This window comes from Gekko japonicus, unplaced genomic scaffold (assembly GCF_001447785.1).
Source record: "Gekko japonicus isolate JY-2015 unplaced genomic scaffold, Gekko_japonicus_V1.1 scaffold556, whole genome shotgun sequence".
In the NCBI taxonomy this organism is placed as follows: Eukaryota; Metazoa; Chordata; class Lepidosauria; order Squamata; family Gekkonidae; genus Gekko; species Gekko japonicus.
In genome coordinates this window covers 802,900-829,143 of record NW_015177024.1, presented here as the reverse complement: position 1 = coordinate 829,143, position 26,244 = coordinate 802,900, and the positions used below count along the sequence as shown (strand labels likewise).

General features: G+C 41.1%; 1 protein-coding gene across 2 annotated transcripts in view; it reads right to left on the bottom strand.

The window, feature by feature from the left end:
* Positions 1-5,418: 5,418 nt before the first annotated feature.
* Positions 5,419-26,244, bottom strand: part of LIN28B (lin-28 homolog B (C. elegans)) — a 215,728-nt gene continuing 194,902 nt past the window's right edge. For both annotated transcript variants that reach the window (XM_015427810.1, XM_015427811.1), the window contains exon 4: positions 5,419-5,788. In XM_015427810.1, the coding sequence (XP_015283296.1) occupies positions 5,419-5,788 (370 nt within the window). The remainder of the gene's footprint in view (positions 5,789-26,244) is intronic.

The window sequence follows — 26,244 nt, the reverse complement described above, 5'->3', positions numbered from 1 at the left end:
GAAAGAAAGAAAGAAAGAAAGAAAGAAAGAAAGAAAGAAAGAAAGAAAGAAAGAAAGAAAGAAATTAAAGAAACATTCAAGTCACAGAAGTAAATGCCAACGTTATATGTTTTATTTTTCATCATGTATTCCTTTTAAACTTCAATCACAAATCAATGATTGACGGAAATAAAAAATTAAAAACCCCAAAAATTTAAAATACAGGATATGTAGAAAGGCAAATCAGTGCTTCTGTCCAACAAGATAGACAGTAGACATGTGAAAATGACCTTCGAAAAACTTGGCTCACTGTCTTGTCTTTTAAAAGACCCAAAGAGTTCAAGTGATTTTATTACACCTTGTAAACAAAATATGAATCAATATGGACCAAGAGGTAATCTATATACTACAGAGGACAATTTTTAAAAACACTAGATAAAAAGACAATATTCAAGAAGCATAGTGATCAGTGCTCACTTTGGTCTCTGGCTATCGGATTTACAATAACAACATACAGAGATTAAAGTTAGGTCTGGTAATACTTGTCAACCAGTTTGTTGCTTTAAAAGTAGTAAATGCAAGAGGTAGTCAAAACCATCCATCATCATGTCTTTCCTTGGTTAATCTGCCATTTTAAAATTTTGCAACATTTATAGCAAATACATTATTATGTGCAGCTCAGATCTCAGTCTGTTGTGTGGGCAACACGGCCCCCACACAGGCTATGTGCTTGTAAGCCTGTAGAACAGTTTTTGACTCAACAATCTGGTTAGCCAGTCTTTTTATTGGAGGCACACGTTTGTCAGGGCCACTCTCCCAGATGGAATTTGCTCTCCTATGATCCTCTTTTGCCTGTGGACTAGCAAATGCAAGGTCCACATAGTGCTCCCATGAAGGGCTCAGGTTGGCCTGGGTTTGGCTACCACTTGCTAACCCCAACATAAACTGCCTTGCAGAGCCATTGAACTATATGAGTCCTGTGTAAATAAAACCCTATGTCATCATTTTGTTACTAAACAGTCATTAAGACAGAAGTAACGCAATCAGCATATTTTAATGAGACTGTTGATATAAAACAGAACAATACACATTTAACAGGTCTTTTAAAAGGAAGCAAAGACACATAATCAAATTTTTAAAAAGACATTCTAGTAAAGTTAAACTCAGTGCATCTGCACACACTTAACATCCTTTTCCCAATGACTCTCATACTCATCATAATGGCAAGGGGAGGAGAAAAAAACACACACACATATATTTTTATGATAAACATTTCTTAGAGATAAATTAATTTAAATTAGCTTTAAGACTTAATGAGATCTTCCCACTTTTTAATAATTTCTGTTACGAAGAAGGTCACGAGGTCTATAAACACTTACTTGTGTGGGTCTCCATCCATGAAACTATGTACTAGCAGTAACTTTGGGATGGTACTAGCACAAATTAAAACAGCTTTTAAAAATCAAACAGCCTTCATTTGGCAGAAGTATCACATTTTAGAGCTAATTTTAGTGCCCAAACAGCACTTAAGTAATTGTCCCACTGACGTTCCCTTCCAGAATGATCTAAGAGATGCTATGCAGGTGTGCACATAATATTCTGTGTCAGCTCAGTGGCACAACTCCAACACAGAGTCAGGAGACTCACAGAAACCAACGAGAGAGAATTCTGATTTCATTTTGGAGGAAGAGAAGATGGGCTCAATTCTGTGGTGGGGGAGAGATGTGCTGGTGGGAGCCCTGTTTTTGTGAACTCTTTTGTGGCTTGTTGTTTGAAGTATTGGCCTGGGGTACAGTTCAAGTTTAAGCTATTCTACTGAATGGTGTTTAAATAGAAACTCGGGATACTGATGAGAATGAGAACGGAAGCAGGGGACATTCCTTAATGTGATGATGAAGGTACTGAAAGTCAACTTTGTGATTTAAAAAAATCAAACCTGTCAGTTGCATAACTGCATTATTTATCAAGATTTGAAGACAACAACACTCATTACCACTCACTGTAGTACTGGTCTCAAACAGACAGACCTATAACTGAGCAGGCAACGGTTGCTTGGGCTTGTGCATTTTCAAAGCCATGAAATCAAGGAGTGAATACTTTAGACACAGCTGTACAGTAGCCACATGAATTACGGTTTTTGGTGTGGCACAGACAACTGAACTCTAGTTGCTTATGAAGGAGTAAATATACTTCATTAGCTGCAGTGGGGGGAGGATAATTCTAGAATACTCCTAACATTTAGAGTATCCAGGCTTTTCCAGGGTAGATCACTGGATCCAACTAACTGGGAACAAAAATAAAAACATACATCTGTACTTTTATTGCAATGTAATTAGATAAATTATCCACATATTGGCTGCCTTTCTATGTGTCTGTGCATATGAACAGCACCCATTTCTCCTTCAGGCAGAAAAAAATAAAGCTAAATCTTAAATAAGAGATCAGATACACACCATTTCAAATGGATGCATCACTTAAAAATTAAGCTCATGCCCGCATGTAAGTTAGATGTGTACTGTTTACTGAAGAAAAGGGTCTCCCCTCCCCAATGTATGTACCATTGTATCAACAGCCACCTTTAAGGCCTGAGCAGCACAAAAGGTGTTGCTTATGTGGTAGGTATGAGGTAGTCATTTGCTGTAAACAGAACAACTTTCTTCCCGCCTATGTAAACAATGTGGCTTAGAGTTTCCAAAGCAGAGAGGAGCTACCCTGCCCAGAACTCTGCAAGTCAGGTCTCCTTGTGAGTGAAGTCACACATGTTCACTGAAGTACAGAAACACCACTGTACTCTTGTTCTAATGGGAAAGCATAATGCAAAAAGTTGTTATTTGTCCTTTATATGTAAACTCAGAGGTAGTTACTATTATCAGCATATAACATTTACATAGCAGTATAAAAAGTCTACATTTGGTTTGGTCTGAGCAAGCAAGTATTCTGTTAAAGAAAAACAACATAAAAGAAAGAATTACATGGCATATTCCCTGAGAAAGGTTTTGACCTGAGAAGGTTATTTTGTAATAGTGACCATCCTCCGATATATAAAAATAAAAACGTAAACTTTAATAAGATAGCATTGGTAGGCTCTCTCAGCAATTTACTCTGTGGCTGAAATAAATTACTTTATTTCAGAGTGATTGCTGTCTGGAATTTTAGAGTATATAAATGAGGGAATGGCCAAGGGTCTTTTTTGTTTTTTCAAATTCACCATTTCTATCTTATTATAAAGGTCAAGGAACTTTGGTTTACATTTTCAAAGTGACCTAAGTTTTGCATCATTGCTGTTTAACCTGGTTATCACACCTGCTAGAAGGTTAAGCAATGCCACTTTGATTTGTCTACATAACTTAAATAAGTTTACAAGCCTTACACATGGCAAGGGAGTACTCCTCTATACATATATCACATTCAGTATCGTCAAAAAGAAGAAGCTTTGCTTTGCATTGTAGCACACCGAGAACTTCAGTATAAGCCACTGAGAGTTTTCTTCAAACACTGTCATGGGATTCAAGCAAAGTCACAAAGGATTTGTGCCTGTTCCTGAGGCCATTACACATTTCCTGACATAAGGTGGTGGCAGTGGCGGCAGCAGCAGCACAGACTTCCAGGGTTTGGCCCCTCTGAAAAGGGAAATGTCTTCTCTTTGTAAGTCCTGTGTAGTCAATAGAAGTCACAGGAGGTGTGAGTTTTGATAAGACTTGATTGGCAGGCCACCAAAACAAGGCGCATTGCTATCACAGTTGGCACAACAAGCAAGAGTGTACTTTAAAGATTCTACCCGGAACTGGTTTAAAAAGCAAGGTTTTGGAACTCAAATTTAATTGTCTTTCAAGCAAATCTTTATGGGGGAAATCCTTGTTATAAGGCTTCTCATAAAAATGTTCAAATACTCTGCATACTTCTTTGATCAACAGCAGAGGGCTCCAGTGAGAAAAAAATCACATTGCATTCCATAGGGAATCTCTTGCACAAACATGGCTAAAATTATTGGGAGTTGCATGAGTTTTGAGTAGCTTTCATTTCTCTAAAGACCAGCCTGAAAAGCTTCCCAGTAGATTATGTCAGTTAAAGTAAGAGATGTAATCTGATGGGAAGAATACCTTGTGGAACACTGAAAGACATGGGTTGTCAACAAAAAGCTTTGGGTCAACTGGAAGAATATCTGCATTTATGGCAAGCAGTTTAGTAGGAAAAGCACTACCAGGTGGTTTTTAGGCCCATTCAACAGCTTCCTAATCTTACTATATTTAACACTTGTGTTTAAGAAATACACTGACAATTTATTGTTTTTATATTAAATGGAGCAATGACGAAATACTTTTAAAAAAGGCCCATGAGAAAAATGTAAAAGGTCAAGGTCTACTCCTACCAATTTGCCTCAAAACAGTGACTAATTCCTTGTTATCTCCAGTAAGAAAGGATATCAGGTAACAAGAGCTGGGAGAGACTTTTCTCTTCCTGAAACCCTGGAGAGCTTACTGCCAAGCAGAGGTAAACAATACTGGTTTAGATGGCCAATAACAAACTTGGTATAAGGCAACTTCACGTTTTCCTTTTTGATTCTTATTCCATGTTCACTTTTGAGAAGATGCTGCTGCTGCCACTTCCATAACACCTCAAGGTTTGCACAAAATACAAAGAATCAAACTGGGCGGTATCTCAATACCACTCTCAACAATCATTTTCATATATACATTCTCCCTCACAACAGTCACCTAACCTGCATTTAAACCATATTAATTTAACATAAAACTTGAGATACCAGCACAGAAACTACACATTCATTGTCATTAGGGGAGGGGGGAAAGAAGGGAGGTCATCTTTAACTCCTTAAACATTGTAGCAATTCTGATACATATTTAAACCAAGGCATTACCCTTTTTACATGAGAGGAAGTAAAAAACATTGCTGTGCTGGGCAGCAGAGGGAGAAGCAATCAACCCTGAACTTTACAGGGATGTCTTAATAGCCTTTACAGGGATTAATAGAACTTTACAGGGATGTCTTAATAGCCTTAGTTAGTTCATGGCAACTTTTAAAAAAAGAGAAATATCTTTTGATCCCCATGAAAACAGCAGTAGCTGTTTCCAAACTTTTCCCTTGAACAACAGAATGATAAACTATCAAAAGGAAAAACTCCATGGATAAGTATCCAAAAATCACTCAAACTATTGCTTTGCAATGGATGATGTATCCAAGGAAACAGATTTGAATGTATACATTCAAGACATGTGCACAGTCATACAATGCAAAAACAAAACAAAACCCCCACACACAAGACTTTCAACTCAAATTAAATTTTGCTTGGAGTGACTGGTCTGCTTTGCTTTTGAAAAAGACCATAGTTCCTCAGCAGTATTTAAAATTCCAGGCTGTGAAATTATTCTCCTTGTGCTTGAATGAGGTAGGTATCCCAAAAGGGTACGATGACAAAGCTCTCTAAGTTTTTTTCCGTTTTTGAACAGAGGGCCCTTTTCGGCTCTGTTCTTCAGGAGATGCAGATAACTTACTGGAAGCAGCTTCTTGTGGTGACCTGCCTGAATGTTCTAAGATGTCTGCCCTTCCCTCCTGAGGATATGATAGAGGTGTATAACCATAACCCCCTCCCCCTTCTCTCTGAAATGTTGATGTAGAAGGCTGGGGTTCTGCTTCGTATCTTCCCTGATAACTAGTAGGCTGTTGTGGAACAGTTTTGTGTGGACAGTTCGCAACCATGTGCATGATACTCTGACAGTAATGGCACTTCTTTGGCTGTGGAGGTAGAGTACATTCCTTAGCATGATGATCAAGGCCACCACAATTGTAGCATCTGGAAAACAGAAAGTGGATTTTAAAATGGAGATTCTGATAAGAAAGCAGTATAGACATTTTGGATGCTAAACTTTAAATGCTGGGAAACTGCTAATTTATTATATGAGATGTTTCTGAGAATTGGTTAAACATAACTGATAAGTTCTCTGCTATTCAAAGGTTCTTGAATTCTCACAGAGACAAGTTAATAAAGTTACAGGCATTCATGGATTTTCAAACATATTCATACAATTCGGTAGCAGAATGAGCTGAACAAGACCTATGTTTTCAAGTTATTAACTTGCTTCAGAAAATGATCTCTCTTGTTTGTAGGAATGTATTTAGCTTTTCCCCCATTCAGCTGAAGACAGAGTAGCTACCCTCCAACCCTCTTGCTATGAGACTACCTAATTGATTAATATGCATATAGAAGAGTTCATCTGCAAATGGCAAAGGTATGTGCATGCATGTACACATGTTTAGTGCATGCATGTATCTTAGTACTAATTAATTCCACAATAAACACAACAATCAATATAAAGATAACAGGAACTAGCCCTTTATTATCCAAAGCCAACTGCTGCAAATGAGACCTCCTTTGTATTGTACTAGAAATACTGAACAAGCAACTCAATGCAATATATGGTTATGCTATCCATGGGTCACAGAGTGACAAATAATGATTATTTGTACCTACTCCCAATAGTACAGTATATAGCACAAGTGGGGACCTGCAAGAAACTTGCAGGAGCAGCTATCCTTTCCCCCCTACCTTTGCTTCTTCCTGTCTCCCCCTACTTTTCTTATACTCTTTCTCCCTCCTGCTACCCCTTTTATTAGTCTCTCCCTCCTCCATGCCTGTCACTTCTCCTCTCTTTCTGCCCCCACCCCATTACTCTTGCTTTCTTTTTTGGCCTCTTTACCTCATCAGTTTCTCTTTCTGCCCCACACACTCTCCCAGCCTCCAGCCTGCTCCCTCTTCCCACACAGCAGCAGTGGTGATAGTGATTCTCCAGGAACCAAAATGAATCTCCCAGCTACAGGGATCAATTCCCATTAGGGTTATCAGCTCTAGGTTGGGAAATTCCTGGAGATTTGGAGGTGGAGCCTTGGGATGGTTAAATTTAGGGAGGGAAGAAACCTCAGCAGGTTATACTGCCATAGACGGCACCAGTGTTCCCTCTAAGCTGAATTAGAGTGAGCTAGCTCACAGTTTTTTAGCCTCCAGCTCACACATTTTTGTCCTAGCTCAGGAAGGATGGCTCCAGAGCAAATTAATTTATGCAGTAGCCAAATCGCTCACTCACAACTTTAATGCCAATAGCTCACAAAGTAGAATTTTTGTTCACAAGACTCCACAGTTTAGAGGGAGCATTGGACTGCACCCTCCTGTTTTCTCCAGGGGAACTGATGTCTGAAATCTGGAGAACCTGGAGGAAATGACTGCTTAGAAGGTGGAGTCAATGGCATCATACCCTTCTGAGGTTCCTCCCCTCCTTAAACCCCACCATCCTGTCTCCACCCCTCAAATCTCCAGGAATTTCCCAGCCTGGAGTTGGCAACCCTGCCTCCTTCCCATCCAACAGCCAAATACCTTTATCTGTTCTTCTGTCTTCAGCTTTCTGCCCCCTCCCTCCACCCCCACAGCCTTTATCTAGGAAAACTACAGTCTTTTTCCACAGTAGGGACCAAAGCAGCTTACATTATTCTGTCCTTTTTATCTGCACAAAAACCCTGTGAGAGTTTAGGCTGAAAGTATGTGACTGGTCCAAAATCACCCAATGAGCTTCCAGAGCATGATGGGGATCTGAACCTGGGTCTTACAGACCCTACTCTGAAGTTCTAACTGCTGCACCATAGTGTCTTTCATAGGGGCAGCTGCTGTTAAACAGTAGTAAGCAGCCAGGCCTAGGGCTGCCAGCCTCCAGGTGGGACGTTGATATCCCCCAGAATTACAACTGAATTCCAGACATGGTGAAAAGGGCTGTTTTGGAGGGTAGACTCTGTTGCATTATATCCAGCTGAGGCTTCTCTCCTCCCCAAACCCTGCAGTCCTTAGACTTAATCACAAAATCTCCAGGAATTTCCCCACCTGGAGCTGGCAACTCTACCTAGGCCTGGCCCAATGAGTTCTCCTGAAAAGGCCAAAACAGGGGTGGAAAGGGCCTTGGCCCTCCCCCCTGCCTTTTACTGAGATAGCCAAGCTTGGAATACTGTGGTTGCATAGCAACAGCCACTGAAGGAATCTGTTGATTAAAGTTATAGGTGCTCCTTTTATCAATTTTTTGATTTTTTAAAAGCTGCCCAGTGTATTTTTTTTTTAAGTTTCCCCTTTTCCCACAAACCTAGGGCCCTTTTCAGGTTGGTAGAAAGATCTATCTTGTCCATTCAGAGCTCCAGTCACCGGATTTAAGAATCCAATACTATCTGTATTTCACTATTAGAATATAAGATCATATAAAAGGAGAGGAGGGAAATTTAGTTTCATAGACACTATGGTCTAGAAGCTATTGTGGTGGTGATGGAAACAGAAATGACACAGGAGAAGGAATAGGCCAACAAATGGGACAGAAAAACAACAGAAAACTGAGAAAAGTGAATGGGGGAGCCATACACTCAGATGCAGTAGTACTGAAAAAGCTTTGTTATATTTAGGGAGGAGAATCAAAGTGTTAGGCTAAAGGCTTCACATAAAAGGAAAATACAGATAAAAATCTTGTGTAAAAATTAATTTTACGGCGAAATTTGTTACAGTGTGAGGGAGGAATCCAAGGCTAGATTTCAAGTGCAAAATGTTCTTTCCAAATATATTTCAACTTGGTTACTTTTGAAACACTCTCTAAAAATTATCATGTATCTACTGAAGTATTTACTATCCCAAACCCTTCAGTGGTTCTGAGGCATGCCATCCCAAATGAATTTGGTTGAGCATTTCTAAGGTGCAAGTTAGCAGGAAGGGGTGGGACCTAAAGGACAGCAAGCAGAGTTCCATTCACAAAGTGGAGTTTTCAACATTTTCACTACAGCCACGTCTTCTTGGGGGACAGGGGACAGTCAGGCACAGTGCGGGATGTAACTGTGGGATTCGCAATGGAAATCAATGCAGAAGGCAGAAGAGATATCGTACCCAATTCATCTATGTACAGAAACTGTTAAGTATGAGACTTCAGGCAGCTCATTAACAAGTGATTCAGCTTTATTTGAACAAGACAAGAACGAACACAAACAGGAGAGCAACAGGCTCTCTTTCAAACTACCCGGGCTTGGATAGCAACGTCCACCGGTGAGTTAATAACCAATCAGAATAGTAATATAACAACCAATGGATGCATCTCCCTCCAGCACCTTTCATGTACCCTGGTCTACTTCGCAGAGTAGCTAATCAGATTGTGCAGTTTACGATACCAGGCTAAATAGGGTTGAAACTCAAGCTCAGGCATCATGTATACACAATACATAACATCCCTTCCCCCTAAAATGAATCAATCCCAGAATACTCGGGGCTTCCGGTTTATGGTGACACGCTGGCGGACACATCTCCTGGACCTCCCAGGGATGTGATCTGCGCAGCAGCGGATAGGAGGGGGGGCGACAGGTTGCCACCCCCCCAGAGCCTTGGCAAAAGGCTCCTAGCCATGGGGCTTTTGAGGGGCGACCTCTTCACCAGCACGATGCTGGGGAATTGAGGCGCTCCTCCACCCCGACGGTCCTGCTGCTGAGTGTCCCTATGGATCTAGAGCCGCTGACCGGGACAAGCATTGAAGATCAAGCATTTTAAACGTGTTCTGAGTGAGGTCGTATGACCAACAATGAACAGTGAGTCGGGTTAAAGCAAATACGGGAATATAAAAAGAAAGCTCCACCCCGGGAACGGAGAGAAAAGCGAGCAGGGGAGGGGCCCCTCCCATACGCATGAACTAAATAACGATATACCAAGGGGGGAGCGAAAGAAAAAGCATTGAAATCTCTTTTGAGACTTACCAGAGCGTGGATAGGCATATGGGTGATTTTCAGAGACTTTAGCAAAGTTTTTACAAAAGTAAACAATCCATAAAAATGGCGGGGAAGAAGGCAGAGAAAGACAAACTAGCAAAAGTGAAACCAATGGGGAGCATGAGCCCTCGAACGGAAGAGGTCACTGAGTTCTCCAAAATGTTGGCAGATTCCTTGCTCCCTCTGCTGGACCAGATGACCAACATCAAACAACAGCTGACAACTTTAAATCAGAACCTTGCAACTCAGGAGGTTTCCGGTACGGTGCGTCGACGGGTGGACGCTCGGTTTGCTCCGAGCCGCCCGAACCACTTTCGTTTTGTTTCAAGCCTTGGGAGGTTCTTGGGAGAGTTGGGAGAGTTCGACCAGCCCTCCCAGAGAGAGGGCTGGAGAAGAGGGTGTCTTTTTTGGCCCCTCCTGCAACTGGCAATGGGGGGGTGACCAGAACTGCCCCGAAGCAGGGACGATCGACAGGGAAAGAACATGACTGCCATGTTCTTCCTAGACGCTGACCATCCGTTTTTTTTTTAACTTCTGGGATTACAAAAGAAATAGAAAGTACATTGTAAAAGAAAAGAAAAAGATCTGTGCATGAGGGATTTTGGAAAAATTTATCTTCTGTCTTTGGATACTGGACTAAATACCCCCAAGCAGTTAGCTCCAACGATGAAGAAAATGGCCGGGAAGTGGATGGGAGCAGATATTATTTAAGAAGGAGGGGGTAAGAAAGTTTCCATTGTTTAAGTTGCTGTGGAATTTTTAAAAAGCTTTGTGAAAATTGGGCGTGTGGAAGGAAGAGAGAGTGTGAAGAAATGGAGGAAGAAATAGAGGAGGAGGAACTTGATCCAGATACACCAATTGGAGATTTGACATGGGAACAATTTTCAAACTTTTTGAGGGTAGAATTAAAACAAGCAGTTAAAAGTGCCTGCAACAATCTACTAAAGGACTTCCAAAGTTTAGACCAAGATGAAAATACATATGAAAAACAACTTCAGCAAGCTCAAGGATTTACAGAAGAGCAGAGTTGTAAACAGGAGAAGGTGAGAGAGTTACAAAATAGTAACGTGATTGCAACGAAAGAAATGAACCAAAAAACAGATAAGCATAAGAGACGTTTCATAAAAGGGAAGATAAGTAGTATTTCGGGGAAGGAGGTAATAAAAAACCTATGTCTGAAAAAGAATGTGGGCGAGAAAAGGAAAGAGAAAGGAAAGGCTTCGGTAAAGAAAATTAAAATGGAAAAAAGAACGATGACTGACCCTGTGAAAAATGGAAGATGTGGCTTTGAATTGGAAATTGGTGAATATAAAACTGCAAGACATCTGAGTGAAGTTCAGAGGGGAAAAGAAATGTTAGAAAGAGGAGAAAAAAGGGAAACACAAAAATTATGTTGGATGTTGGCTGTGGGGTTTTTTTTAGGTTTTTGGATACAAATGGCTTATAAGGAAAAAAATGGAGCTTCTTAATGAGAAATTGGCATAAATGTAATTAATGGGCAATTTAATTGGGTAGTTTGAGTTTTTTGTTGTTGTTCAGTCGCACAGTCGAGTCCGACTCTTCGCGACCCCATGGATTTTTAGAATATAAAATTGATTTAGCAGTAAGAAATGAAATACCAATCAATTAAGGTAGATTTCTTGTTATCAGAATATAAAATGAATTTGAGGTAATAGTAAGAAATGAAATATCAATTATGTTAAGTTAACTGTGTGCTTTTCTAAAGTATATGGATGCCTTAAGAGAAGGTGAAAATGTTTGAACAGGCATGTTAACAAAATAGTAGTAAAATTTTAATGGTATATGTAGATCGTTAGATACAGAGCGATTATAAATAAATATAAACTGTTATTTTCTAAGCAGCACAGATAGGGAAGGAGGAAATATTTATGCAATTTGATTCGCTTTAAAAAGCTGGTTTGGTAGTAACATTATTGATACTAAAGTAATTGTAATTTAAATCTACTATAAACTTTGTTGTTAAAGTAATGTACAAAATCGTATATTCGTGCTGTAATCTACTGGATAGGGAAAGGATAAAGAGGAATGAATGGAGTTATTAATCCAGATTGGAATGTTACAATGCACACAAATATTTGTATATCCCATGGTGGGTCTGTTTGTCAAAAAAGCAATAAATAAGATTGTGGAGAACCTTGCAATTCAACTGACTGAAACTTTAAAAATGATGGAGCAAACAGCTGAGAAGGTGAAGGAAATGGATGCAAACACTAAAAAAGTTAAGAAAAAGGTGCAAAAGCTGGAAAAGAAGCAAGCTTCGGAAGAATCTCAGCTTTTAGAGCTGCAAATGGAGAAAACAAATTTGGTCCTCCGGTTTCAAGGGGTCCCAGAATTAAAAGACAAGAATCTAAAGCAACTCTTGAGTGAAGCATTAGCCCCAGTTACAGATTTGAAAGCGGAATATCTTGCAAATGAAATGGATGTGGTCTACAGGTCCTATTCCATGTATATCAAGAAGAATAATCTGCATGGGGAGGTAGTGGTCAGATTCTCAAAGAGGCATGTGAGGGATTCAATCCTGAAAGCAACTACAGGAACACCCTTGAAAATCAGGGACAACATCATCAGGATTCTAAAAGACATCCCATTTGAAATAAGGCAAAAGAGAAAGAAATATAAAGACTTAATCCTTTTTCTACAAACAAACAGCATTGTCTACAGATGGTTAATTCCAGAAGGCGTCATTTTCAAAGTACACAATAAAAAAAGAAAAGATTGACTTTGTCCTTAAAGCACGTGAGTTCCTGAGATTGCAGTTGGGAGAGACAGATGAGGTCGCTAAGAAAGAAGATGACAGCAAATCCAGTGGCGAATTGGACTCGGTGTCTTCTGACAAGGACTCTGCTTTTGATAAAGGGGTGGCTGCCCCCAAACGCACATATCAATTGAGGATGAGAAAATATAAAACAAAATGAAGGCTGAAGGACTCTGAAGTGTGCCTAAAAATTTTGGTTTTATTATTGGATGCTCTTGGGGTTCTCTTAAACAGTTAAATTAATGGATAAAAAGATAAATAATTTAGCATAACCGACTATGTTCAAAGTAACACTAGCAATTTAAGATTAACATTTATATAAGCTGTTATGATCTCCTATTCTTGGGGTTTTAGTTATTAGTGGTTTTCTTTCCTTTCTCCCTAGATGTAGTTACCCCTTCCTAATTTTTCGTTGTAGCTTGTAGTCTATTAAAAAATGCAATAAAAAAATCCCCTCTGGGGGGCTAAAAAAATAAATAAATCCCAGAACACACATAATCTTTTAAATGAGGAGGAGGCAGCCGCGTTCGTTGTGACTGCCTTAAGGTTTCAGAGTGAGGTGGTGCCTCTGTGTCCACAGCCCTTGGGCAACCCTGCTCCCTAGTGGGACTACCTGTCAATGGTCCGGTATCAGGGACCGGTGTCTGCTCGGTCCTGGCCTCTGTAGTCAGCTCCAAGTCCTTGGAAGCAGCAGCAACAACTAGCGTGACTGTGGTGACTGGGCCCTCTGTAGTTCCTGCATTGTCCTTGATTTGTGTATCAGCCTGCCGCTGAACTTGGTCTATGTGGCGTCTTAATGTCCTTCCGTCTGCAGTTTGGACCTCATACGAGAGCGTTCCCGTGACTTCAGTGATGGATGCTGGAACCCAGAGGTGTCCCTCTCTGTCGTTTTGGGCAAATACTGCGTCTCCCACCTTGAATGACCGAGGCATCTCTTGGATCTCCCTCTGCGGCAGCTTGTCCGTTGTCAGGTCTGGGTGCAGTCAATCCAGGAGTGACGTCAGGTGGCGACCCATCAGAAGCTCTGCTGGGCTCCTCCCTGTCGCAGTGTGTGGTGTAATATGCTGATACAGCATAAACAAAGCTAGTTTCTGGCTCCAGTCCCCGTGGATCATCCGGCGTAGGGCTTCCTTTGTGGTCCGCACCATTCATTTGGCCTGCCCATTTGTGGATGGGTGGAATGGTGCAGATGTGATGTGCCTAATTAAGTTGTTACGCAGAAACTCCTGGAACTCTTGATGTGAATTGTGTTCCATTATCGGACACTATAGTGTCCAGAAAACTGTGGGTGGCACAAATACGGCGCAGGGCTTTTATTACTGTGGCCGAGGTAATTTTTGACATTTGCACCACCTCTAACCATTTCGAGTAAGAATCCACTATGATTAAAAACACTTGCCCCTGAAATGGCCCCGCAGTCAATATGCAACCTTTTTTTTTTAATTTATATTTTTACTAGCAGTAAAGCCCGTTGTGAAAGCAATACAACAGGATCTAGAAAGAGGCTCTGGGGGAGTGCTCTGGCATTGGACACTCAGTGTCAATTTGCTGTGGTGACCTCAGCAGGGTATAATGACAGAGTCCACTGTTTTCTCCAGAGGAACTGATCTCTGCTACCTGAAGAGCAGTTGTAATTGTGAGTGATCTGTAGCCCTCACCTGGAGATTGGCAGCAATTGTTACCCAGGACAAAGTGGCTGGTTTGGAGGGTGTAGTCTATGGCATTCTACCTGTCTGAGGTCCCACCCCTCTGCAAACCCCACCCTCTCCAGGCTCCACCCCTCAATTCCCCAGGGATTTGTCAGCATGTAGTTGGCAACCCCATCTCCTTCCCAGCTAACCATCAACCTACCATTATCTGCCCCTTTGACTTCAGCTGACTTCTGCCCTCCCTTCTGCAGAGCAGTTGTAATTCTGAGTGCTCTCCAGCCCTCACCTGGAGATTGGCAACAATGGTTCCCTATGTGGGACTGACTGGTTTGGAGGGTGGAGTCTATGGCAGTGTACCTGTCTGAGGTCCCACCCCTCCTCAAACCTCACCCTCTTCAGGCTCCATCCCTCAAATCTCCAGGAATTTCCCATCTGGAGTTGGCAACCCTATCAGGACTGGCCCCAATGTGTTTTCTCCCAAAGGCCAAAGTAGGTGACAGGACCAAGCTTAGTTGCCTACCAACAGGCACTGAGGGGAATGTAGGGTTGCCAGCTCTAAGGAGGGAAATACCTGGAGGTTTTGGGGGTGGATTCTGTAGAGGGCAGCATTGGGCGGGGGGGGAGGACTCAGCAGGTATAATGTCATAGGGTCTACCCTCCAAAGCAGCCATTTTCTCCAGGGGAAACTGATCTCTGTCATCTGGAAATCAATTGTAGCAGTGGGAGATCTCCAGGTCCCACCTGGAGATTGGCAACCCTAGGGGAAAGTCAGCTGCACAGCAGGGGGTTGAAGAGAATGGTTTGATGGGTGCTGGGCCAAGATTGGCAACAATAGTTCCCCAGGAGCAAATAGCTGGGTTGGAGGGTGGAGTCTATGGCACTGTAACCTGTCTGAGGTCCCCATCTCCCCAGGCAGCTTTTAAAACATGATCCTGGGACCTACACACCACCAGACATTCCAACTGCCTTGCGGGGGGGGGGGGGTATGAGGGGGGGAATGGAGTGAAGTCCAATCAGCTTCCATATGCAAAAGACCTTGAAACACTGGGCGGGACTGCACAAAGCAGCCAGTCAACCCAGCGAGCGTCTTCTGACAGTTCAAGCGTCCATACACTAAAGGAGTGCATTTTAGAACTTTGGCACCCACTATTCAATTATATATAAGGAGAGATTCTTTTACTTAAAAGTACATTCAAATGCAGAGAAAGAAACAACACCAACTCAAAAGGACCCAAGGGGGTCAATATGCAACCTTGACCATGGTCGGTGGGTAGTTTCCCAGTGCTGTATGGGAGCCTGTGGGGGATCTGGTCTGGATTCCTGGCAAGGCTGACCCACTCTCATCCACTCTTCTATCTCGTGGTCAATGCATGGCCACCAAACATAGCTCCATGCCAGAGCCTTCATTCGGACTATGCCTGGGTGACCCTTGTGCAAAGCCTCCAGAACCCATTTCCATAAGTTGGAAGGTACCACCACCCTATTTCCCCACAATAAACAGCCCTTATGAACCGATAGCTCTTGTTGTCTGGAGCTATAAGGTTGAAATTCAGCAGCAAAATGACCCACTGGCCACCCCCTCCACACCCAGTTGAGTACACGGGCGAGTGTGGGGTCCCTGGCGGAACCGGCCGTGATGTCAGAGGCGTGCACAGGAGGCTGAGGAAGCTCTTTGATGGCCATAACTTCGCACACCGGAGTTGGATCAAGAGCCGGCCTTGGGACAGGACACCGACTTAAAGCGTCCGCATGCCCTTTCCCGGCCAGTGTACAAGATCAAAATCGTATGCCAACATAAACACAGTCCAGCGCAGCATATGTGGAGATAAGCTTGCAGGGTTTGACAGGCGCGAACAGTCCTAGAAGAGGCTTGTGGTCAGTGACCATGAGGAACCGGCAGCCATATAAAAAGTCATGAAATTTTTTCACGCCAGCTACTAAGGCGAGACTCTCTGTCGATTTGAGCATAGTTCCACTCTGCTGTAGTCAAAGTCCAGGAATAGTACACCACTGGTGCTTCCCGCCCGTCCGCCATTACATGACTAAGTACGGCGCCAATGCCGAAAGGAGAAGCATCTGCAGCAAGAACCAGCGGCTTTTGCTCATCAAAATGAGTCAGTACAATTTTTGACACTAACAGGTCTTTAATAGCGCCAAACGCCCGGTCGTGTCGCGACCCCCATTCCCACTTTGCCCCTTTTACCAACAGCTTGTGCAGCAGCTCAGCTACTAATGCTTTATGGGGCAAAAAGGCATGGTAAAAGTTTAATATACCAATGAATGATTGCAGCTCTTTTTTATTCTTTGGCCGTGGCACTTGCCGGATTGCGGCAACCTTACTGTCAGTAGGGGTGAACACCATTTTCATCAATCAGGAACCCTAGGAATTCGACCCTATACACCCCCAACTGGCATTTCTTTTGTTTAACCTTTAGGCCTCCTGCCTGGAACCGACCCAATACTGCCCTGAGGCATTCTGCCAACTCTGTTTCATTAGCATTCATGATCAGCACATCATCAAAATAGGGTACCACTCCCAGCAGGTCCCGCAGCAACCCTTCCATTAACCCTTGGAAGATCCCTGGGGCCACATTTACACCGAATTGCAGTCGGTTAACCTTAAACGCACCTCTGTGAGTAATGATAGTTTGCGCCTCTGCTGCCTTTGGGTCCACAGGCAACTGTTGGTATGCCTGGGCAAGATCCAACTTTGGAAAAATCCGCCCTCTCGCCAGACACATGACTTATAACCGGCACAGGGTACGAGTGTTGCTGTAACGCCCTATTGATGGTACACTTGTAGTCAGCGCAAATGCGAATTGACCCATCTGGCTTAACTGGCATTACAATGGGTGTCTCCCACCTGGCATGAGAGATGGGTTCAAGCACGCCCTGTGCAACAAGTTTATTATTAATGAAACTAGAGTCTTTCAAACTTAAGAGGAATTACATTTCAAGAGAAAACCCATGTGAATGAATGTAAAGGAAAGTCCTTCTTTGATTATGAGTTACTGAAATGATTACATTGGAGAAAACAGTCATGTACAGGAGACACTTCAGGAAAATTGTACTTATAGCTGGCAACCCACTAGAGGGCGGTATATATCTAAACAACATTCCCTCGACATAGTTTTAATACCGGTGGATTCTGGTGAAATTGCTGTATATAAGGTGGTCCATGTTTATATGCTAGGGCTATATAACTGCTAAATAATTAATTATTTAATATTCTACAATGTATTTGTTGATGCAAATATCCATACTTTGTAAGAAAAAAAATCAATGCCAATTTTTTTAAAAAAATTAAAAGACAAAACTTGGTATACTGAGGAACCCTCTGATGTTGCAGTCATCCCTTTCAATAGAGTTTGTGCAGGAAAATTTCTAGCTGAATGCTGCCCAAGATGTTTTTTAGTAGAAGGACTTTACTTAATACTATTGCTGTCATTCTGCCACAAAACACTGTTTCAAAACACTTCAGGAAAATTAATTGTTCTCTTTGAGTAGCAGTGTTTTGGCAAGAGTCTTCTTATTACATATGTCCTACCATACCAACCCACAATAAGGAATAAAGGGAAAGTAAATCAATTTTCAATAGGAGCTGCGGTGGCTCAAGTGGTTAAGACGCTGAACTACAGGCTGTGAAAGGTCAGTAGTTCAGCAGTTCGAAACCTGGGTGCCGCATGATGGAGTGAGCTCCCGTCTCTAGTTCCAGCTCCTGCCAACCTAGCAGTTCGAAAGCAAGAAATTGCAAGTAGATAAATAGGTACCACTTTGGTGGGAAGGTAACAGCGTTCCGTGCGCCTTGGTGTTTAGTCATGCCGGCCACATGACCATAGAAACATCTTCGGACAGTGCTGGCTCTTCGGCTTTTGAAACGGAGATGAGCACCGCAACCCTAGAGTCGGACTTGACTGGCTTTCGAGCAAGGGAACCTTTACCTTTACTAAATCAATTTCATCATAACTAATACATATTTTTAGAATATTATGCCACTATTTGCAAGGCAGAGTACTACATATAAAGCCATTGTCTGACCTCTATCAGGAAAATAAGAGAAGAAGAGATTGGATTTATACCTTGCCCTTCATTTGGAGTCTCAGAGCGGCTTACAAACTCCTTTCCCTTCCTCTCCCCACAACAGACACCCTGTCAGGTAGGTGGGGCTGAGATAGCTGAGAAAATGCTGTTTCAAGAACAGCTGTGACAGAACTATGGCTTGCCCAAGGTCATCCAGCAGGTGCAAGTGGAGGAATGGGGAATCACCTGGTTCTCCCAGATCAGAGTCCGTGCACTTAATCATTACACCAAACTGGTTCCCACAAGAAACACACAGAATCCCATCTGGCCCTTCCCACTTTCTAAAAGTACTTGGTGGACACCAGGAAAGGTGTTGGTGGGGCACCATGGCACCCATGTTGGGGATTCTTGGGCTACATCATAAAAGACTGGTCTAGGAAAATGTACTGTGTTTCTATTGATGTAATACCATGTTATTCATTATTTAACATGCCATATTTAATACTTAAGCTTTGTTCAGATGACAGCTCTGTCTCACATTTCTGCAATCCTAGTCATATTCCATTGCTTATTAGATGTCTCATCCAATTGATCACATTGATTTACATTATGTGGTCGGCCATGAATCTCTGTGAGAAAGGCAGACTAGAAATAATTTAAATAAAGAATGGTTCACTGGAGTACTAGAAACAGCTTGACAGTATTGCTATGGCTATTGTGGTGGTAAAGAATTGAGCTGGAAAGAATTTGAGACCTCTGATGATAGACTTACTACAGTTTTCACACAGTACTATCATACAGTGAGTGGGATGAATTTTTATTCTGCAGACTGTACAGATGGCTACAATGTAGATGGAGCTCTTTAGTGACCAAAGTAATTCTTGGAAGCCATGGAGGTGAGTAGTATCAAATCACTCCCACCCCAAACAAGTTCAATTCCTCACTACCACAACAGCCTTGGAGATACTGCTGAGATGCATCTTGTACTTCTGTACTACAAATGAGCCAGTCATTGTCCCTCATCTTAAACTTATTTCTCGGTCCTTTGGCTCATGAGATCAACTGTAGATCTGTGCTATATAAGCAGCGCAGACAGTGTTCTAAGATGTGGGAAGTAATTCTTGTAAGAATGTTTCTTTTGCTTTCAAGCAACGAAATAAAGTACAGATTTGCAGAAATCTGCACTAGTTGTTCCCAAAGACGCTGGCTGAATCTGTGCATCTTACAAGTAAACAAAAGGTGCAGAAGAACTCCCTTGTGAAATCAGCATTTTAGACAAGATTCACTTCTAGACAAGTCCATCAAGACTACATGCTATGTAGTTTTTTCAGTTGCAGCATTAATCTATATATCTAATTCCCAACTTGCCCCCTCCGTGCGGATACTTAAATCAGACGGAGGGGGCAGCTGGGGGGCTGGGGGAGGTTTGTGCACACGTGGGCCAGTCCCCACGTGTGCACAAAAATAAAAAAAGTTTAAAAAAAATTCGGGGGGATGTTAAAATCCCCCCGAAAGTGCAAGAGCGTCTCCTGCGCGTGCGCAGGAGATGCTCTGCGAACGGGTGCTATTGAATCTGTTTCCCATGTTATATTAAATTGTCCATTATACATGAAGATCCGAGAAATTTTTTTGAACTCACTTCTCTGTATGTGGTGTGGCCTTCCTGACAGTGTCAAAGTTCAGCGGTTACTTTCTGGATACAACTGGCCTCGCCGCTGCCGCCGCCGCCTTGGGGAGATAGAGGGGTGGGGGGGTGGAGGAGACGGGGCTCTTCTCCCCCACCCCGCGAGTATCGCGGGTCCCCCTCTTGTATTTACTATTTACCATCCTTTTCTCAGTCACTTGGGACATTTCTCCAGTGATGACCACAGAAATCTTCCCTTCCTTCTTTTCTCTTCTACAACATTCTGGTAAGAATGACCCTTATCTTCAGCTACAAAGAAATCATCCTAACCATATGGAGCAAGGAAATGTTTAGCTTAAACAAAAATTCAAAAATTAGATCATCTGGGGTGCAACAAAGGAGGAAAAACCTCAGTTAAAGCAATATAACTCAAGATAGGAATTTTATTATGACTCCCCGGTCAGCATCTGTTTTAGTGGTAGAGAACTTTACACTAGAATGCTATTTTCACTCTAACTAAGGCATGAAGTCCATTCTGAAAAAGAAAAGAAAAACTATAACCACTATTTTTTAAAACATTTCTAACAGAAAGCTTAAATCATGTAAGCCTCCTTACTTTGGATCATATGCATCTATTCCTTCCCCCTTTGCTCCAAAAGATCTAAAGTGTGTAAAAAGGGGTTCTGTAGCAGAGGGCAGCAGCCATGGACAAATCAATTTAATCAGTCACTCTGGTATGCACTGAGTGATCCAAGTCAGTGAACCATTTTGCTCTCCCAATTGAGCAAGAGCAAGTTGTCAGGCTCTCCACTCGACTCAAGGGGTTCCCTCTTTCATCTCTTGCAGAAATAGATACGGAGATACCCCAGCTATATATCTATCTACCCCTCAACATGCAAATGCAATTCTGTGAAATAATTTGATTTTTTGAAATTTCACATACTTCTACCCCTCTAAATATGGTTCTTCCTTGTAATAAATAAGGCAATCTTGTGACTAAAATACGGCACTGGATTGCATGTGTCCCCATTTGTACAAAAATAGTGGGAGGTGGCTATTTATTCCAGTCTCTCAAAAATCTGTTTATACTGGTCAATCACTAGATCATGCTACTGGTTGAGAATGCTTTCATTCACTGAATTTATACCAAAGTGGAAATGGGCAGCCATGCTTGAGCATGTAAATGATACCTTTAGAAAAATTAAGTGGTAAAATTGAAGGATTCAGAACACATACATTCTTGTCATTTGATGCCACAGCTGGTTATATTAATATCTTGAAACATTAAGAGAGACAAAATAACCTCTATAACTATGAATGTCATTTGTAACACACATTCCAGAACCACCAGAGTCAGCCCTGTCCTTCAAGGAAGAAAAGAAAAACAATACAAACAAGGCTGCATGATAAAATGCCACCAAGCCATTCAACTCTACATTTTACAATAAATATTTTGCAAATGAACAAGAAACAATTCTTGCTCTTAGAATCTCCTATAAAAAGATACAGTCTTTCCTGTCAACCATACAGCACTCAAACCAGACAAAGGGATGTCTGAAACCTTCCTATAGGTACAGACTTAGAATAATGGCACATCAAGGCTGCCTTTCAGATACACAGGGTTGTTTTTAATGATTTAAGGACAAAACCACCACACTATTTTAGCATATACAAAAGAAACTGTTGATCTGAATTGGGGCTCAGCACTATTTACTTATTGGTTTCATTAATGCTGTCCTCCCTGCCCCCCCCCCCGGTCCCAAACACCACTATATCCTTCAGAATGCACCAGTTTGTACATAAAAATACATGGGTTATCAAGCTGCTTTTCTTGATGACATTCACTCTTTCTAAGATCACTGGTATATATTCAGGTGGAAATCACATTGTGACACATTACAATGCTGTCCACAGGGCTCTAGTCGGGGGGGAGCTCTCAGGTACGGAGCTCCGGAAGAGAACCTCTAGGGGGCGGGGCGGTCACGTGGTGAAGCCCCGCCCCTTCTTTACCCCGCCCTCTGCTTCGATCCTCATTCCGTTTGGTAATGAGTTATGCTAATGAGTTATGCTAATGAGCTCCGGCAGCTCTTTTTCTACAACAAGACCCCTGGCTGTCCATATGTTACAAAGTGTTTATGAATTGTTTCAACATAAATGGATAACCTTAGTACCACCACCAACAACAATCTACTATATAATATATCCAGAATTCAAAATCTTCCAAGCAGTATATCATTTCTGGCTTCAGTATGTCACTCAATAAAAACTTAAAAGGTAAACTATTCGCCCTGGATTAAAAAATAATTTGATTACATTTCAACAGAAAGATTCTCAGTAGTTTACTGTGTGGGCCACAATCATCTAATTTTAAAACTAAGGTTTCTAGATGGTACGTTCATACACACATTTTGAAAGGGTTGCCAACATTTTTTTGCATAGGGTATGCTTCAGTGTATTTTTCTAGTCTATTATTCTAGTCTAAACCCACTGATTTCAATATCAGGAGATAGGCAGGATATGTAATTACACCCATCCAGCAGTCACTCCACTACCTATGAGTTATAGAGTTCAGTTCAAGAAACTGGTTATCATCTGCTAAGCCTTGCATCACCTTGGACCCATATATCTGCTGGACTCTCCCCTCTCCTGCTATGCTCTACTATGAAAGGTTCAGTCATCTGGGCAAACTCTTCTGAAGGTGCCATCAGGCAAATGGATTAAGACTGATAGCTGCCCACATATTGCATTCTCTATTGTGGCCCCACCTTTTGGAATGGCCTCTGCCTGAGGAGACCAGGAAGGCTCCCAGGCTTTTATCATGCTGCAGACTATGTAAAGCAGAATTGTCCAGGAGAGCATTTTTATAAAGGGAATAGGACTGTAGTAAAAAAGAAATGGTTCAGGAGGAAGCTTCTTATCAAAAGAACATGATTGCAGTATATTCTAATGTTCACTGTCTGCTTTATCCTGCTCTTACTATATTGTAGTCTACTTTTTAAATTCCATTTTCTGCCTTATTTATGGTATATCCTATCCAGTTTTGCATGGGTTTTCTAACCTGTAAACCTAGTCCTACTGCATTGTTTATTGGATGTCTTCTGCTGTCTGATAACATTATAAATCTTGGGTGTCAGTGAAAAGGTGAGCTATTAAGAGTGAAATAAATAGACTGGAATCTGAGAAACTCTGCACAGGATTGCACTGTATATCACTGGAGCTTCAGAAGTAGCTCGCCTAGTGAGATCTAGAATTAAATCAGGAAGGGGTGGGGAAAGTTCATAGAATTTGTTCTGTTGTGGGGGTGATCTTTTTGGGGGATGGGGCAGGTGAAAATATAGCACACAAGCAATTACAGGAACCTGAAACATACTGCTAAGGTTGGACTGTATTTAGTGTTACAATTACATTTATTCGGAGTTTTATATCACCTATGCCCTACATTTTCCAGCAGGAAGGGACTTGTAAATAGTTGGCTCCAATTATTGCTCAGCTGACCTAAGTAACAAGAAAAACAAGCACAATTGTCTTTTTCATGCTGACCTATAATATGATTTGGACCATTTATCCAATAGACATTGCAAACAGTGTTATTCTTTGCATGGTTTCAGAATATCATCTGTTGCCAGAAAAACTTTCATGAAACTCTGCTAGTGGTAACATGTATTCTAAATATGGAAGAGAGAGTGAGGGAGCTTTGAGTTACCCATGGTATTTTTTTGACACTCCTCCCCTCCTTTAAAGGTAACAACCCATATGGCATTTTAGAGAACTGTGCACAGGTCTTGCAACTGGCCCAGTGTTGTAAAAGCTTTGATAGGTGGTATTTTGTTTAACAAATGCAGACGAAAGAGTTTACCCAATGCTTCATAAAATGTGTAATAATGAAAAATGAAGCATTTAACAAGCTACAGCTGCAATCCTATGCACACTTTCACAGCAGTAAGCACCACTGAACACAGTGGGACTTATTTAAGAAATTACAAACTACACACAAAATCAGGGTGAATGGTTTATAAAAATAAAGAAGTACCAAGCCATTAACTCCACAGTGTCTATTTAAGGAAATCAGTGTTCTGCAAATCAGAAATCAGAAGCATTAGGCTCTTGATCCTCTTGTGGTATGCCAGACATATATTTTTTTAAAATTCAGAGGGATGGCAGTGTTTGTCTAAAGACTAACAACATATATTTTGTTAGCCTTTAAAGTAAGATTGGACTCCTGCTTAATGATAATCTACCTGTATAATAGTTCATCATTGAATGCAACAGAATATTTGAAAACAATATACAAATATTCTACTGTGTATCTAAATCAACCAACCAGCATTTCATAAAACTAAAATTACTGTTATAGATTGTCATTAAAGCTTCACGGTACCCCAAAAATGGATATTAATTTTTTTTACAGTGTTCTCTCCTAAAACTGTAAATTGCACATGTAATTTCCTGGATGTGACTTTAACGTATCATGCAAAACAATGCAAATGCTGTTTCTTGAAAAGAAATCTATCGTTTTACTTTCATACTGCAAAGTGATTTTTAGAATGACATATGACTCTTTTTATTCCTAAACTCACCACATTGCAGGCAAAAAACTTATTTTTATTTTTCTGGAACATACGCAATACTCTTAACAGTAAATTAAAGTTACTGAGACCTAACCCAAAGCAAGCATGCGGGGGATTACTCTTACTGCAAACACAGAAAATATTGAGCAAAAAAACTACCCTGATCCAAAGCCAATTTACAAGCAGCTAAAAACTGACAACTGTTGCTACATCATGACTTAGCAAAACAAAAATACTTTTTGTCAGCCACCCAAGTAAATCAAGTAAGTTTTATGTGAACAATTGAGGAGTCTCCCAAGCGATATGCATGATAGCACATTAAGATGAGATTGCGGAGTAGGGGACAGAGTTGATGTGGAACCAGCAGGGCCGGATGTTTTATAGAACATTCAGTTTAGGTTATTTAATTTCCTCTTTTCTCTAAAAATACTTAAGGAATAAAACAAGCCTTTACATTTACAAAAGGATTAAGAAGCTGAGGAAAAAAAATCATAGAACAACTATGTAAGATATTATTCTCCCCTACTTCAACCAACCAACCAACCAACCTTTAAAAGACATTGATTAAGCTTGTAAACACAGTGCTTACTTATGGCTAATTAAGGAAAAAAAAGAGCATAATGCAAAGATTGCTAACAGGGACTGTAATTGTTCTTTTTAAATCATACACCTGAGATACAAGCAAAGAAGGAACATGTTTTGAACATTAACAACTCGTATCTCAATTTACCTGTGTAGATTATTTAGATATCTTAGAAACATCTTTGTTAGTATGTGAGTATCCATGCACTTAGTGCTTGCCTTTCATTTCTGTGCAGATTTGCACATTAATATTTAAGGTATCAGCAGAATATGGTAAATTCGGCTAGTCCGACACTATTCTACCTAACCTACTTTGCAGGGTGAGGATGAAATGGAGGAGAGGACAATCCTGTAAAACAGCTCGGGTCTTCACTGGGGAGAAAGTGAGGGTATAAATACAATAAATAAAAATGTTAAAAATTAGAATCAAACTTAAATTCATAGTAGACATAAACCTTGTTCTTGTATGTGTGTTTACACAGCCTTGCCCTCTTTCACCCTTTCACAGAAGCAGCTTCTGAGATTTAATTACAAAATAGTAACTTTCCATTAATTATGTTTGCTTTGTATGCTGGAGCTGCATAGGACTCACTCTCTCTCTCTCTAGCATTCATCTCCATTCTGTGAACTGATCGGTTATGCAAAAACTAAGTAATCTGTAACAGTGCTACCTAGGAACATGTAGTAGATTTTAACAAACAAATTATTAACAAAATGCCAAATATTTTGGTAAGTCTTTTTAGATCCTGCCATTGTTTCCATTTATCAGTCTCTATGTGTGCTAAATAATGTTTTCCTAGAAGATGGAGGCTTGGAATCAGCATATCAGCAGTAAGATGACCACTGAAACACATAACTTACCTTAAATATCATGCAGCCATCTTACTGTTCCTCTGGAAAAAAATGAATAAGCACACAGGTACAAACCCTACAATAGCTCCCTGGGGATAATAATAATTCTAATTTCTATAATACTGTATCCACACCATCCATTCTGTCTACATGGCAACATTTGTTTTCCAAAGGAGGTTTCTTGTGATTTTTGTGGTTAGGACATAGTTTTTATCCATAGCATTTAAGAAATGCTTGCAATGCAACAATAGTTGGCTGGACACTCAGTAAGGTATCAAAATGTTTGCTGAAAAACCTTGTAACCCATCTGATTGTCAAGTAAAAACAAACAAACCCTAAGAATTTAAGATCACAGAATACAAAAAATCGGCACCACAGATGTGTTTCTAATTCCCTCATATTAGGGCTGCC